The following is a 16,261-nucleotide window of genomic DNA, read 5'->3' as shown; positions in this document are numbered from 1 at the left end:
GCTGTAATCGCTGTCAAAGGTGATTCTAACATTATGTAAATTAGATATTTCTTTATTTAATTTTCAATACTTTTGCTAAAAGTTTTTAAAAAAAACATGTTTTCACTTTGTCATTATGGGGTATTGTGTGTAGATGGGTGATAAAATATATATTTAATCCATTTTGAATTCTGGCTGAAACAACAAAATGTGGAATAAGTCAAGGGGTATGGATACGTTCTAAAAGGCACTGAAGTACACATTATAATATGTTATAATAAATCCGCTGTACTCACCAGGTTTGACAACGTGTCCTTTTCATCCTCCATATTCTCAATGAGCATCAGGCTGTCAGGGGCTTCTGTCACTGTGTCCTCGTTCCTATCTGTAAAAACACACAGAGAACACTGGGATAGGTCATAGAATATGGGTCGCAGTTATGCCTACAGCTTGTGGCCATATAGTTTTGCGAAAAGGAAAGACAGGATTCAACTACCGTACCTGTCTGTGGTGAGGTGGGACTCCGAGAAGGGCTTGGGTGCCCCTTAGACAGCGTTTTGGGGGATTGGTTGTAATCTGTGGGCTTTTTAAAGGGGGTTTTAGGGGACAGTGTGGGGTCGGGGATGAGTTTAGGCATGAATATGAAGGACTGTGAGGGGCTACTGGGTTCTTTAGATGTAGATTTAGGTGATTTTGAAAGGGTGGGCTTCTTCTTCTTAGGGCTGGACTTTGAGGAGAGTGAAAGGCTGGGAGGGTCTGGGAATGTGAATTGGGGTGACCGTGATGGTGTTAAAGGGGGTTTGCCTCTGGGTTTGAGTGACAGAGAGGGACTGGGGGCGTTGTTTGAGGAGGGATTGGAAGACAGTGAGGAGGTGGAGGGGTCTTTACATGGTGTTCTGGAGATGCGGATGTTCCTGGACACGGGAAGGGAGGTGTTGAAGAAGCCAGACATCAGAGGAGGAAGGTTACGGAACATCTGGCCAAACTGCTCTGGAGAACACTCCTGAAACAGACCACACAGAAAAGTAAACTGAACAAAAATATAAACGCAACATGCAACAATTTCAATGATTTTACTGAGTTACAGTTCAAATAAGGAATTCAATCAATTGAAATAAATTCATTAGGCCCTAATCTATGGATTTCACATGACTGGACAGGAGTGCGGCCATGGGTGGGTCTGGGAGGGCATAGGCCCACCCACTTAGTAATCAGACCCATCCACTGGGGAGCCAGGCCCACCCACTGGGGAGCCAGGACCTGCCAATCAGAATTAGTTTTCCCCCACAAAAGTGCTTATTACAGACCGAAATAATCCTCAATTTCATCAGCTGTCTGGGTGGCTGGTCTCAGACGATCCAGCAGGTGAAGAAGCTTGATGTGGAGGTCCTGGGCTGGCGTGGTTACACAAGGTCTGTGGTTGTAAGGCCAGTTTGAGGTACTGCCAAATTATCTACATTTGAGGCGGCTTATGGTAGAGTGAATGTTCACTTCTCTGGCTTCAGCTCTGGTGTACATTCCTGCAGTCAGCATGCCAATTGCACACTCCCTCAAAACTTGAGACATCTGTGGCATTGTGTCGTGTGACAAAACTGCAAATTTTAGAGTAACTGCAAATTTTAGAGTGGTCTTTTATTGCCCCCAGCACAAGGTGCACCTGTGTAATGAGCATGCTGTTTATTAATCAGCTTCTTGATTTGCCACACCTGTCAGGTGGAAGGATCATCTTGGCAAAAGAGAATAGCTCACTAACAGGGATGTAAACACACAGCAGACCAAGTGGGGATCAAAGGCTAAGAGAAAGTTTCAGATTTGGTCAACAAAAAATATGATTGTTAATTTGCTACGTGAGACTTATTTGATCGAATTGAAGTTTAGTAATGTTTAGATTGTTACTAAAATAAGTGGCTGAACGTGGCATCTCGGCAGCTTTGAGAAAATATATTTTATATTGGAGTTGTGCATGTTGTTCACACACATCTGCCCTTTCATTGGCTAGAATGTCCCTCCTGATCTCGCATCCACCCACCTGCCTTTACGCCTTCACGATAACGACTTCCATTGCTGGGCAGAGACCGTCTCATCATTTTATACAGTTTCTCTGCAGAAATGTGACGCAACACTGCTCCCTAGTGAAGGCAACCAAACACCACAACTCTGTCACTCCTTGTAATCAACACTCCAGTTCTCCTTTCTGAAACTTTCTGATGTTGTGGCCCAGTGCTCACCCTCTCCCTGCGGCGGGCCCTAGCAGACAGGGTCCAGAGAGGAGGTGCAGTCGGTGGGTTGGACATGAGGAGGGAGGGATCCATCATGAGCAGCTCAGTGTAGGTTTCCAGAGTCTCCAGAATGGTCTCTGTGACGTCATCTTCCTCTATCACCACTTCCTCAACCTCTGGGGGTCTGGGCATAGCCAGCACCAGCATGTGAGAGCTGCCACCTGCCACCTGGACACACATGCACAGTATTAGCACGTGCAAAAACACACTAACACACACAAACCCACACAGCTTGACTCACTGACTGGACACTGTATTTGAGGAAGCGTGGGCACAGTGTTGGTCTGAACTGGTTGGTGAAGTTCTCTTCCCCCAGTCCTAGTTTACCATGGCGACCGTCCCCAAAGGTGTACAGAATCCCACTGTCTGGAGGGTGAGACATGGGCTCTCAATGGAACATGCTCAGGTTTCAAATGTCTGCATGACAACTTCTATTCAACAGTGTATACTTAGTAGAATATATTAGAGTAGAATAGAAGCTTGCCTGTGATCACAGCAGTGTGGTTTTCTCCACAGGTGACGTGACTGACTCTGCCGTTTCGGAAGTGGACCAGTGCTTTGGGCAGATGTGCTTCGAACAGGAAGGTCCCGTGCCCCAGCTGACCATGCTGACCCCGCCCAAACGTGTACACATCCTCCTCTGGAACACGGAGAGGAAGCAAGAGAGAGAGAGAGATAGAGAGGTATAGAGGAAGCAAGAGAGAGAGAGAGAGGTATAAAGGTATAGAGGAAGAGAGAGGTATAGAGGAAGAGAGAGAGAGAGGTATAGAGGAAGAGAGAGAGAGAGGTATAGAGGAAGGGAGAGAAAGAGAGAGAGGTATAGAGGAAGCAAGAGAGAGAGAGAGAGAGGTATAGAGGAAGCAAGAGAGAGAGAGAGAGAGAGGGAGGTATAGAGGAAGCAAGAGAGAGAGAGAGAGAGGTATAGAGGAAGCAAGAGAGAGAGAGAGAGAGGTATAGAGGAAGCAAGAGAGAGAGAGAGAGAGGTATAGAGGCAGCAAGAGAGAGATGGCGAGAGAGAGAGAGAGCGAGGTATAGAAGAAGCAAGAGAGAGGGAGAGAGAGAGAGAGAGAGAGAGAGAGGTATAGAGGAAGCAAGAGAGAGAGAGAAAGAGAGAGAGAGAGGTATAGAGGAAGCAAGAGAGAGAGAGAGAGAGAGAGAGAGGTATAGAGGAAGCAAGAGAGAGAGAGAGAGAGAAAGAGAGAGAGAGAGAGGTATAGAGGAAGAGAGAGAGGTATAGAGAAAGAGAGAGAGGTATAGAGGAAGAGAGAGAGGTATAGAGGAAGAGAGAGAGGTATAGAGGAAGAGAGAGAGGTATAGAGGAAGAGAGAGATAGAGAGGTATAGAGGAAGAGAGAGATAGAGAGGTGTAGAGGAAGAGAGAGATAGAGAGGTGTAGATGAAGAGAGAAATAGAGAGGTGTAGAGGAAGAGAGAGATAGAGAGGTGTAGAGGAAGAGAGAGATAGAGGTATAAAGGAAGAGAGAGATAGAGGTATAAAGGAAGAGAGAGATAGAGGTATAGAGGAAGAGAGAGGTATAAAGGAAGAGAGCGATAGAGAGGTATAGAGGTAGAGAGAGAAAGATAGAGAGGTATAGAGAAAGAGAGAGAGAGAGAGAGGTATAGAGAAAGAGAGAGAAAGAGAGAGGGGTATAGAGGAAGAGAGAGATAGAGAGGTATAGAGGAAGAGAGAGATAGAGAGGTATAGAGGAAGAGAGATAGAGAGGTATAGAGGAAGAGAGAGATAGAGAGGTATAGAGGAAGAGAGAGATAGAGAGGTATAGAGGAAGTAAGAGAGAGAGAGGTATAGAGGAAGCAAGAGAGAGAGGTATAGAGGATGCAAGAGAGAGAGAGATAGAGAGGTATGGAGGAAGAGAGAAAGGTATAAAGAAAGAGAGAGAAAGAGAGAGAGGGGTATAAAGAAAGAGAGAGAAAGAGAGGTAGAGAGGTAGAGAGAGAAAGAGAGAAAGAGAGAGAAGTATAGAGGAAGAGAGAGATAGAGAGGTATAGAGGTATAGAGGAAGAGAGAGAGGTATAGAGGAAGAGAGAGAGGTATAGAGGAAGAGAGAGAGGTATAGAGGAAGAGAGAGGGGTATAGAGGAAGAGAGAGAGGTATAGAGGAAGAGAGAGATAGAGAGGTATAGAGGTATAGAGGAAGAGAGAGAGGTATAGAGGAAGAGAGAGAGGTATAGAGGAAGAGAGAGAGGTATAGAGGAAGAGAGAGAGGTATAGAGGAAGAGAGAGAGGTATAGAGGAAGAGAGAGGGGTATAGAGGAAGAGAGAGGGGTATAGAGGAAGAGAGAGAGGTATAGAGGAAGAGAGAGATAGAGCGGTATAGAGGTATAGAGGAAGAAAGAGAGGTATAGAGGAAGAGAGAGAGGTATAGAGGAAGAGAGAGGGGTATAGAGGAAGAGAGAGAGGTATAGAGGAAGAGAGAGAGGTATAGAGGAAGAGAGAGATAGAGAGGTACAGAGGAAGAGAGAGATAGAGGTATAGAGGAAGAGAGAGATAGAGGTATAGAGGAAGAGAGAGATAGAGAGGTATAGAGGAAGGGAGAGATAGAGAGGAAGAGAGAGATAGAGAGGTATAGAGGAAGAGAGAGATAGAGAGGTATAGAGGAAGAGAGAGATAGAGAGGTGTAGAGGAAGAGAGAGATAGAGGTGTAGAGGAAGAGAGAGATAGAGAGGTGTAGAGGAAGAGAGAGATAGAGAGGTATAGAGGAAGAGATAGAGAGGTATAGAGGAAGATAGATAGAGAGGTATAAAGGAAGAGAGAGATAGAGAGGTGTAGAGGAAAAGAGAGATAGAGAGGTGTAGAGGAAGAGAGAGATAGATAGGTGTAGATGAAGAGAGAGGTGTAGAGGAAGAGAGAAATAGAGAGGTGTAGAGGAAGAGAGAGATAGAGAGGTGTAGAGGAAGAGAGAGATAGAGGTATAAAGGAAGAGAGAGGTATAAAGGAAGAGAGAGATAGAGGTATAAAGGAAGAGAGAGATAGAGGTATAGAGGAAGAGAGAGGTATAAAGGAAGAGAGCGATAGAGAGGTATAGAGGTAGAGAGAGAAAGAGAGAGAGGTATAGAGAAAGAGAGAGAGAGAGAGGTATAGAGAAAGAGAGAGAAAGAGAGAGGGGTATAGAGGAAGAGAGAGATAGAGAGGTATAGAGGAAGAGAGAGATAGAGAGGTATAGAGGAAGAGAGAGATAGAGAGGTATAGAGGAAGCAAGAGAGAGAGAGGTATAGAGGAAGCAAGAGAGAGAGAGGTATAGAGGAAGCAAGAGAGAGAGAGAAAGAGAGGTATGGAGGAAGAGAGAGAAAGGTATAAAGAAAGAGAGAGAAAGAGAGAGAGGGGTATAAAGAAAGAGAGAGAAAGAGAGGTATAGAGGTAGAGAGAGAAAGAGAGAAAGAGAGAGAAGTATAGAGGAAGAGAGAGATAGAGAGGTATAGAGGAAAAGAGAGATAGAGAGGTATAGAGGTATAGAGGAAGAGAGAGAGGTATAGAGGAAGAGAGAGAGGTATAGAGGAAGAGAGAGAGGTATAGAGGAAGAGAGAGGGGTATAGAGGAAGAGAGAGAGGTATAGAGGAAGAGAGAGATAGAGAGGTATAGAGGTATAGAGGAAGAGAGAGAGGTATAGAGGAAGAGAGAGAGGTATAGAGGAAGAGAGAGAGGTATAGAGGAAGAGAGAGAGGTATAGAGGAAGAGAGAGAGGTATAGAGGAAGAGAGAGGGGTATAGAGGAAGAGAGAGGGGTATAGAGGAAGAGAGAGGGGTATAGAGGAAGAGAGAGAGGTATAGAGGAAGAGAGAGATAGAGAGGTATAGAGGTATAGAGGAAGAGAGAGAGGTATAGAGGAAGAGAGAGAGGTATAGAGGAAGAGAGAGGGGTATAGAGGAAGAGAGAGAGGTATAGAGGAAGAGAGAGAGGTATAGAGGAAGAGAGAGAGGTATAGAGGAAGAGAGAGATAGAGAGGTACAGAGGAAGAGAGAGATAGAGGTATAGAGGAAGAGAGAGATAGAGGTATAGAGGAAGAGAGAGATAGAGGTATAGAGGAAGAGAGAGATAGAGGTATAGAGGAAGAGAGAGATAGAGAGGTATAGAGGAAGGGAGAGATAGAGAGGAAGAGAGAGATAGAGAGGTATAGAGGAAGAGAGAGATAGAGAGGTATAGAGGAAGAGAGAGATAGAGAGGTGTAGAGGAAGAGAGAGATAGAGGTGTAGAGGAAGAGAGAGATAGAGAGGTGTAGAGGAAGAGAGAGATAGAGAGGTATAGAGGAAGGGAGAGATAGAGAGGAAGAGAGAGATAGAGAGGTATAGAGGAAGAGAGAGATAGAGAGGTATAGAGGAAGAGAGAGATAGAGAGGTGTAGAGGAAGAGAGAGATAGAGAGGTGTAGAGGAAGAGAGAGATAGAGAGGTGTAGAGGAAGAGAGAGATAGAGGTATAAAGGAAGAGAGAGGTATAAAGGAAGAGAGATAGAGGTATAAAGGAAGAGAGAGATAGAGGTATAGAGGAAGAGAGAGGTATAAAGGAAGAGAGCGATAGAGAGGTATAGAGGTAGAGAGAGAAAGAGAGAGAGGTATAGAGAAAGAGAGAGAGAGAGAGGTATAGAGAAAGAGAGAGAAAGAGAGAGGGGTATAGAGGAAGAGAGAGATAGAGAGGTATAGAGGAAGAGAGAGATAGAGAGGTATAGAGAAAGAGAGAGATAGAGAGGTATAGAGGAAGCAAGAGAGAGAGAGGTATAGAGGAAGCAAGAGAGAGAGAGGTATAGAGGAAGCAAGAGAGAGAGGTATAGAGGAAGAGAGAGATAGAGAGGTATAGAGGTATAGAGGAAGAGAGAGAGGTATAGAGGAAGAGAGAGAGGTATAGAGGAAGAGAGAGGGGTATAGAGGAAGAGAGAGAGGTATAGAGGAAGAGAGAGAGGTATAGAGGAAGAGAGAGAGGTATAGAGGAAGAGAGAGATAGAGAGGTACAGAGGAAGAGAGAGATAGAGGTATAGAGGAAGAGAGAGATAGAGGTATAGAGGAAGAGAGAGATAGAGGTATAGAGGAAGAGAGAGATAGAGGTATAGAGGAAGAGAGAGATAGAGAGGTATAGAGGAAGAGAGAGATAGAGAGGAAGAGAGAGATAGAGGTGTAGAGGAAGAGAGAGATAGAGAGGTATAGAGGAAGAGAGAGATAGAGAGGTACAGAGGAAGAGAGAGATAGAGGTATAGAGGAAGAGAGAGATAGAGGTATAGAGGAAGAGAGAGATAGAGGTATAGAGGAAGAGAGAGATAGAGAGGTATAGAGGAAGGGAGAGATAGAGAGGAAGAGAGAGATAGAGAGGTATAGAGGAAGAGAGAGATAGAGGTATAGAGGAAGAGAGAGATAGAGAGGTGTAGAGGAAGCAAGAGAGAGAGAGGTATAGAGGAAGCAAGAGAGAGAGAGGTATAGAGGAAGCAAGAGAGAGAGAGAAAGAGAGGTATGGAGGAAGAGAGAGAAAGGTATAAAGAAAGAGAGAGAAAGAGAGAGAGGGGTATAAAGAAAGAGAGAGAAAGAGAGGTATAGAGGTAGAGAGAGAAAGAGAGAAAGAGAGAGAAGTATAGAGGAAGAGAGAGATAGAGAGGTATAGAGGAAAAGAGAGATAGAGAGGTATAGAGGTATAGAGGAAGAGAGAGAGGTATAGAGGAAGAGAGAGAGGTATAGAGGAAGAGAGAGAGGTATAGAGGAAGAGAGAGGGGTATAGAGGAAGAGAGAGAGGTATAGAGGAAGAGAGAGATAGAGAGGTATAGAGGTATAGAGGAAGAGAGAGAGGTATAGAGGAAGAGAGAGAGGTATAGAGGAAGAGAGAGAGGTATAGAGGAAGAGAGAGAGGTATAGAGGAAGAGAGAGAGGTATAGAGGAAGAGAGAGGGGTATAGAGGAAGAGAGAGGGGTATAGAGGAAGAGAGAGAGGTATAGAGGAAGAGAGAGATAGAGAGGTATAGAGGTATAGAGGAAGAGAGAGAGGTATAGAGGAAGAGAGAGAGGTATAGAGGAAGAGAGAGGGGTATAGAGGAAGAGAGAGAGGTATAGAGGAAGAGAGAGAGGTATAGAGGAAGAGAGAGAGGTATAGAGGAAGAGAGAGATAGAGAGGTACAGAGGAAGAGAGAGATAGAGGTATAGAGGAAGAGAGAGATAGAGGTATAGAGGAAGAGAGAGATAGAGGTATAGAGGAAGAGAGAGATAGAGGTATAGAGGAAGAGAGAGATAGAGAGGTATAGAGGAAGAGAGAGATAGAGAGGAAGAGAGAGATAGAGAGGTATAGAGGAAGAGAGAGATAGAGAGGTATAGAGGAAGAGAGAGATAGAGAGGTGTAGAGGAAGAGAGAGATAGAGGTGTAGAGGAAGAGAGAGATAGAGAGGTATAGAGGAAGAGAGAGATAGAGAGGTATAGAGGAAGAGAGAGATAGATAGGTGTAGATGAAGAGAGAGGTGTAGAGGAGCAGAGCAGAGCAGAGGTCAGGATCAGAGCTCCTGCATTTTTCAGCATTTTCTTTAAAAAAGATAGATTAGGAGTTAGATAAACTTGGATTTTTTGTCAGGAACACATACTGGATTCTACCCTCTTCAACATAACCCCTACTTCAAATCAAAACTTAAAACCTATTACCTGATTTTGGACGGAATTACGGAATCACCTGGAAAGTTCACAACAACCAAGGATTTATTACCCTATACAGCAAATTCTCTGGAAAACAACAGAAACCTGAAAACACCATCCAACCTGGAACTGAGTGAGTAATGTTTAGTCTGAAACGATATTTTATTTCCAAAAGCCAAGAAGAAAAATACACAACATTACTTTATAAGGACTGAATTCTAACATAATTCTGCCAAGCTTGATACAGCTTCAACTAGCACTGACGTGTCAAGTGAGAGGTGTCAAAGCACATTAGCCCAACAATGGCAGGAGAGTCACACAGTCTACCCCAACCAAATGGAGAGGCCTTAGAAGCTCCCTCCCGCTGTTCAGAGGTAATTAAAATACAGTACCCTTTGCATGTAAAGAATGATAAGGCAAGAAAAGACCACAAGAAGAAGCTCCTTATGGAAAATCAAGAAACACTTTTTGCTGACTATTACAAAAATGGGAACATCAGCAACCTTATCTTCCACACAAACCATCCCCTGGCATGGCACAGTGCCATATTAGCACACTACCCCTTTGTTAAGAGAGGGGGGGTTAACGAGGGGTGGAAACTCAGAATACTTGATAACGAGGACTCTGAGTCAGGTAATATAAATATCTATAAGTCCGGAACAGTAATGGTACAGGGTAACCCCAAACAGTTTCAGCTGGACTTTCACCTAATCAAAGAAAAAGCCCAGCAGGAGAAGCTCTCCCTTGATAAAGATACCCCCACACAGAGCAGGTCAGACCAGACCTCTTCATTATGTAACCCCACAGACGAGCAACCCCCAGCGGAGAGTCAACCTCCCAGCACAGATTACCACTCCCTTATTGAAATGAAGGACACATTCACCCAGCTGGAGGTAAGGCAGGTGGAGCTGGAACAGCAGGTGATTACACTTCAGTCAGCACAGACCCAGACAACAGTCCAGCACAACAACAGCCCCTTAACCAGACCCGGAGAGCTGGAGGTGGACAGAGACATATCTGCACTTTGGACAGTGGTGAGACAAATACAACAGGAGAAAGAGGAGCAGAACAGAGCACTAGAGGAGAGTATCAGACTGCTGGTGGAGGAGAGGTTGAGGGGGATGGAGGAGAAGTTGAGGGGGACGGCGTGTGACAGAGAACAACCCACTAGAGAGGTGGCCACCCCCACAGAGAAGCCAGCAGAACAGCCCACCTCAGCACCCAACAAAAGTCTCGACACCACAGCAGAACAGTCCACACCAGACCCTGACCATAGAGTCGACACCACAGCAGAACAGTCCACACCAGACCCTGACCATAGAGTCGACATAACAGCAGAACAGACAAATGAAGAACCCCAAGCCCAGAGGCTCTCACCCCCTCTGAGCACCCCCCCTGTCAGCCACCCTGATAGCCCTTTTGACAACCCCCCCACACCCACTGAGGACAAACACAAGACACAGATTGTACTACTTATGGACTCAAATGGGAAATATATAGAAGAAAAAAAACTTTTTCCCAAACACAGTGTGTCTAAACTCTGGTGTCCAAACACCCAGCGCGCCCTAGACCTTCTGTCTGAGGCCAAACTAGGCTCACCCAGCCACATAATAATACACACAGGAACAAACGACTTGAGAGCACAGCAGGAAAGAGTGGCCACAGCACTGAAGGGAGTGATTGAAAAGGCTTCTTCTACTTTCCCCAACGCACAAGTGGTTATCTCCACCCTGCTACCACGAAAAGACTTCCACCCTGCCACAATACAGTGGGTAAATGCAAGTATTTCCCGTGACTGTGCCTCAAAACCAAACGTTTTCCTGGCCCACCACTCCACCCTGGACTTGAACAGCCTCTATGACCAGGTCCACCTCTACAAGGCAGCAGTGCCCACCTTTGCCCGAACTCTAAAGGACATCGCTCTCAAACGTATCCCCAACACTTCACACAGGAGCAACAGATCAATAGACACCCCATCCAGACCAGCGAGACACCCTCCCAGATCTGCAGGACCCCCTACTGGACCTACACATAGAGGACCCACGCCAAGAGTAATTACATCCAGACCACAGTACACCCAGACACATCCACACCCCCACCCCAACCAATCAACACCCCCCCCCACGTCAACCATGCCCACACCCCATTTAGGCCCCCTCAGATCAGACCTATGCCACTCCTGCCCACCCCATGCACCCCACCCCCGCAAAGAGGGCCTCAACATGGAAGCCACACATACGCCCAGGTAGTGAGCGGGCAAACAGTCCCAACCCCCACTCTCACACTCGCCGAAGCCAATGGCATGTACCAGATGCTCAGCAGGCTCTGCTCACACTTACTGGCCTGAGGCCAAACCACAACCAACAACATTGGACACTCTATGGAACAAAAAGCCTTCACTATATTATCCTGGAATATCCAAGGCCTGAGGTCATCTGCCTTTGGCCTAAAGAGCAGAAACCCGGACTTCACCAAAGAAATCGGTAATACAGACATTGTCATCCTGCAAGAAACCTGGTATAGAGGAGACGGACCCACTGGTTGCCCTCTAGGTTACAGAGAGCTGGTAGTCCCATCCACCAAACTACCAGGTGTGAAACAGGGAAGGGACTCAGGGGGTATGCTAATTTGGTATAGAGCAGACCTAACTCACTCCATTAAATTAATCAAAACAGGAACATTTTACATTTGGCTAGAAATTCAAAAGGAAATTATCCTAACAGAGAAAAATGTCCTCCTGTGTGATACCTATATCCCCCCACTAGAATCCCCATATTTTAATGAAGACAGCTTCTCCATCCTGGAGGGGGAAATCAATCATTTCCAGGCCCAGGGACATGTACTAGTCTGTGGCGACCTAAATGCCAGAACCGGACAAGAACCTGACACCCTAAGCACACAGGGGGACAAACACCTGCCTGGAGGTGACAGCATTCCCTCCCACATATGCCCCCCTAGGCACAACTATGACAACATAACCAACAAAAACGGGTCACAACTCCTGCAGCTCTGTCGCACGCTGGGTATGTACATAGTCAACGGTAGGCTTCGAGGGGACTCCTATGGTAGGTACACCTATAGCTCATCTCTTGGCAGTAGTACTGTAGACTACTTTATCACCGACCTCAACCCAGAGTCTCTCAGAGCGTTCACAGTCAGCCCACTGACACCCCTATCAGACCACAGCAAAATCACAGTCTACTTAAACAGAGCAATAATCAATCATGAGGCATCAAAGCCAAAGGAACTGAGTAACATTAAGAAATGCTATAGATGGAAGGAATGCAGTTTGGAAACCTACCAAAAAACAATTAGGCAACAACAAATTCAATCCCTTTTAGACAATTTCCTGGGTAAAACGTTCCGCTGTAATAGTGAAGGTGTAAACTTGGCAGTAGAAAATCTTAACAGTATATTTGACCTCTCAGCTTCCCTATCAAATCTAAAAATCTCAAATAGAAAACCGAAGAAAATTAACAATAATGACAAATGGTTTGATGAAGAATGCAAAAATCTAAGAAAGAAATTGAGAAACCTGTCCAACCAAAAACATAGAGACCCGGAAAACCTGAGTCTACGCCTTCACTATGGTGAATCACTAAAACAATACAGAAATACACTACGGAAAAAGAAGGAACAGCATGTCAGAAATCAGCTCAATGCAATTGAAGAATCCATAGACTCTAACCACTTCTGGGAAAATTGGAAAACACTAAACAAACAACAACAAGAAGAATTATCTATCCAAAATGGAGATGTATGGGTAAACCACTTCTCCAATCTTTTTGGCTCTATAACAAAGAATGGTGGTGTTGATGGTATCCTCAATGAAATGATCAAATATACAGACAACAAATTCCAATTGGCTATACTAAAACTCTTTAACATCATACTTAGCTCTGGCATCTTCCCCAATATTTGGAACCAAGGACTGATCACCCCAATCCACAAAAGTGGAGACAAATTTGACCCCAATAACTACCGTGGAATATGTGTCAACAGTAACCTTGGGAAAATCCTCTGCATTATTATTAACAGCAGACTCGTACATTTCCTCAATGAAAACAATGTACTGAGCAAATGTCAAATTGGCTTTTTACCAAATTACCGTACAACAGACCATGTATTCACCCTGCACACCCTAATTGACAACCAAACAAACCAAAACAAAGGCAAAGTCTTCTCATGCTTTGTTGATTTCAAAAAAGCCTTCGACTCAATCTGGCATGAGGGTCTGCTATACAAACTGATGGAAAGTGGTGTTGGGTGTAAAACATACGACATTATAAAATCCATGTACACAAACAACAAGTGTGCGGTTAAAATTGGCAAAAAACACACACATTTCTTCACACAGGGTCGTGGGGTTAGACAGGGATGCAGCTTAAGCCCCACCCTCTTCAACATATATATCAACGAATTGGCGCGGGCACTAGAAAAGTCTGCAGCACCCGGCCTCCCCCTGCTAGAATCCGAAGTCAAATGTCTGCTGTTTGCCGATGATCTGGTGCTTCTGTCACCAACCAAGGAGGGCCTACAGCAGCACCTAGATCTTATGCACAGATTCTGTCAGACCTGGGCCCTGACAGTAAATCTCAGTAAGACCAAAATAATGGTGTTCCAAAAAAGGTCCAGTCACCAGGACCACAAATACAAATTCAATCTAGACACTGTTGCCCTAGAGCACACAAAAAACTATACATACCTTGGCCTAAACATCAGCGCCACAGGTAACTTCCACAAAGCTGTGAACGATCTGAGAGACAAGGCAAGAAGGGCATTCTATGCCATCAAAAGAAACATAAATTTCAACATACCAATTAGGATTTGGCTAAAAATACTTGAATCAGTCATAGAGCCCATTGCCCTTTATGGTTGTGAGGTCTGGGGTCCGCTCACCAACCAAGACTTCACAAAATGGGACAAACACCAAATTGAGACTCTGCACGCAGAATTCTGCAAAAATATCCTCCGTGTACAACGTAGAACACCAAATAATGCATGCAGAGCAGAATTAGGCCGATACCCACTAATTATCAAAATCCAGAAAAGAGCAGTTAAATTCTACAACCACCTAAAAGGAAGTGATTCACAAACCTTCCATAACAAAGCCATCACCTACAGAGAGATGAACCTGGAGAAAAGTCCCCTAAGCAAGCTGGTCCTGGGGCTCTGTTCACAAACACAAACACACCCTACAGAGCCCCAGGACAACAGCACAATTAGACCCAACCAAATCATGAGAAAACAAAAAGATAATTACTTGACACATTGGAAAGAATTAACAAAAAAACAGAGCAAACTAGAATGCTATTTGGCCCTAAACAGAGAGTACACAGCGGCAGAATACCTGACCACTGTGACTGACCCAAAATTAAGGAAAGCTTTGACTATGTACAGACTCAGTGAGCATAGCCTTGCTATTGAGAAAGGCCGCCGTAGGCAGACATGGCTCTCAAGAGAAGACAGGCTATGTGCTCACTGCCCACAAAATGAGGTGGAAACTGAGCTGCACTTCCTAACCTCCTGCCCAATGTATGACCATATTAGAGAGACATATTTCCCTCAGATTACACAGATCCACAAAGAATTCGAAAACAAATTCAAATTTGAAAAACTCCCATATCTACTGGGTGAAATTCCACAGTGTGCCATCACAGCAGCAAGATTTGTGACCTGTTGCCACAAGAAAAGGGCAACCAGTGAAGAACAAACACCATTGTAAATACAACCCATATTTATGCTTATTTATTTTCCCTTGTGTACTTTAACCATTTGTACATTGTTAAAACACTGTATATATATATAATATGACATTTGCAATGTCTTTACTGTTTTGAAACCTCTGTATGTGTAATGTTAACTGTTAATTTTTGTTGTATTTCACTTTATATATATTCACTTTGTATGTTGTCTACCTCACTTGCTTTGGCAATGTTAACACATGTTTCCCATGCCAATAAAGCCCTTGAATTGAATTGAATTGAATTGAATATAGAGGAAGAGAGAGATAGAGAGGTATAGAGGAAGAGAGAGATAGAGAGGTATAGAGGAAGAGAGAGAGAGGTATAGAGGAAGATAGATAGAGAGGTATAAAGGAAGAGAGAGATAGAGAGGTGTAGAGGAATTGAGAGATAGAGAGGTGTAGAGGAAGAGAGAGATAGAGAGGTGTAGATGAAGAGAGAGGTGTAGAGGAAGAGAGAAATAGAGAGGTGTAGAGGAAGAGAGAGATAGAGAGGTGTAGAGGAAGAGAGAGATAGAGGTATAAAGGAAGAGAGAGATAGAGGTATAAAGGAAGAGAGAGGTATAAAGGAAGAGAGAGGTATAAAGGAAGAGAGAGATAGAGGTATAAAGGAAGAGAGCGATAGAGAGGTATAGAGGTAGAGAGAGAAAGAGAGAGAGGTATAGAGAAAGAGAGAGAGAGAGAGGTATAGAGAAAGAGAGAGAAAGAGAGAGGGGTATAGAGGAAGAGAGAGATAGAGAGGTATAGAGGAAGAGAGAGATAGAGAGGTATAGAGGAAGAGAGAGATAGAGAGTTATAGAGGAAGAGAGAGATAGAGAGGTATAGAGGAAGAGAGAGATAGAGAGGTATAGAGGAAGCAAGAGAGAGAGAGGTATAGAGGAAGCAAGAGAGAGAGAGGTATAGAGGAAGCAAGAGAGAGAGAGATAGAGAGGTATGGAGGAAGAGAGAGAAAGGTATAAAGAAAGAGAGAGAAAGAGAGAGAGGGGTATAAAGAAAGAGAGAGAAAGAGAGGTATAGAGGTAGAGAGAGAAAGAGAGAAAGAGAGAGAAGTATAGAGGAAGAGAGAGATAGAGAGGTATAGAGAAAGAGAGAGAAAGAGAGAGGGGTATAGAGGAAGAGAGAGATAGAGAGTTATAGAGGAAGAGAGAGATAGAGAGGTATAGAGGAAGAGAGAGATAGAGAGGTATAGAGGAAGCAAGAGAGAGAGAGGTATAGAGGAAGCAAGAGAGAGAGAGGTATAGAGGAAGCAAGAGAGAGAGAGATAGAGAGGTATGGAGGAAGAGAGAGAAAGGTATAAAGAAAGAGAGAGAAAGAGAGAGAGGGGTATAAAGAAAGAGAGAGAAAGAGAGGTATAGAGGTAGAGAGAGAAAGAGAGAAAGAGAGAGAAGTATAGAGGAAGAGAGAGATAGAGAGGTATAGAGAAAGAGAGAGAAAGAGAGAGGGGTATAGAGGAAGAGAGAGGGGTATAGAGGAAGAGAGAGATAGAGAGGTATAGAGGTATAGAGGAAGAGAGAGAGGTATAGAGGAAGAGAGAGAGGTATAGAGGAAGAGAGAGAGGTATAGAGGAAGAGAGAGAGGTATAGAGGAAGAGAGAGAGGTATAGAGGAAGAGAGAGGGGTATAGAGGAAGAGAGAGATAGAGAGGTATAGAGGTATA

General features: G+C 44.4%; 1 protein-coding gene across 1 annotated transcript in view; it reads right to left on the bottom strand.

The window, feature by feature from the left end:
* LOC139386043 (retinitis pigmentosa 1-like 1 protein) overlaps positions 1 to 16,261 on the bottom strand; it is a 34,809-nt gene that overhangs the window by 11,723 nt on the left and 6,825 nt on the right. Inside the window, exons 8-12 of the mRNA XM_071131458.1 lie at positions 2,743 to 2,898; positions 2,500 to 2,624; positions 2,208 to 2,426; positions 481 to 982; positions 276 to 364 (exon numbers count right to left, since the gene is read on the bottom strand). Coding sequence (XP_070987559.1) covers positions 276 to 364; positions 481 to 982; positions 2,208 to 2,426; positions 2,500 to 2,624; positions 2,743 to 2,898 — 1,091 coding nt within the window. The remainder of the gene's footprint in view (positions 1 to 275; positions 365 to 480; positions 983 to 2,207; positions 2,427 to 2,499; positions 2,625 to 2,742; positions 2,899 to 16,261) is intronic.

The sequence above is a fragment of the Oncorhynchus clarkii genome, chromosome 3 (genome assembly GCF_045791955.1).
Source record: "Oncorhynchus clarkii lewisi isolate Uvic-CL-2024 chromosome 3, UVic_Ocla_1.0, whole genome shotgun sequence".
NCBI classification, from domain to species: Eukaryota; Metazoa; Chordata; class Actinopteri; order Salmoniformes; family Salmonidae; genus Oncorhynchus; species Oncorhynchus clarkii.
Note: the sequence above shows the minus strand (reverse complement) of the source record. Positions and strands in the feature narration are given on the sequence as shown.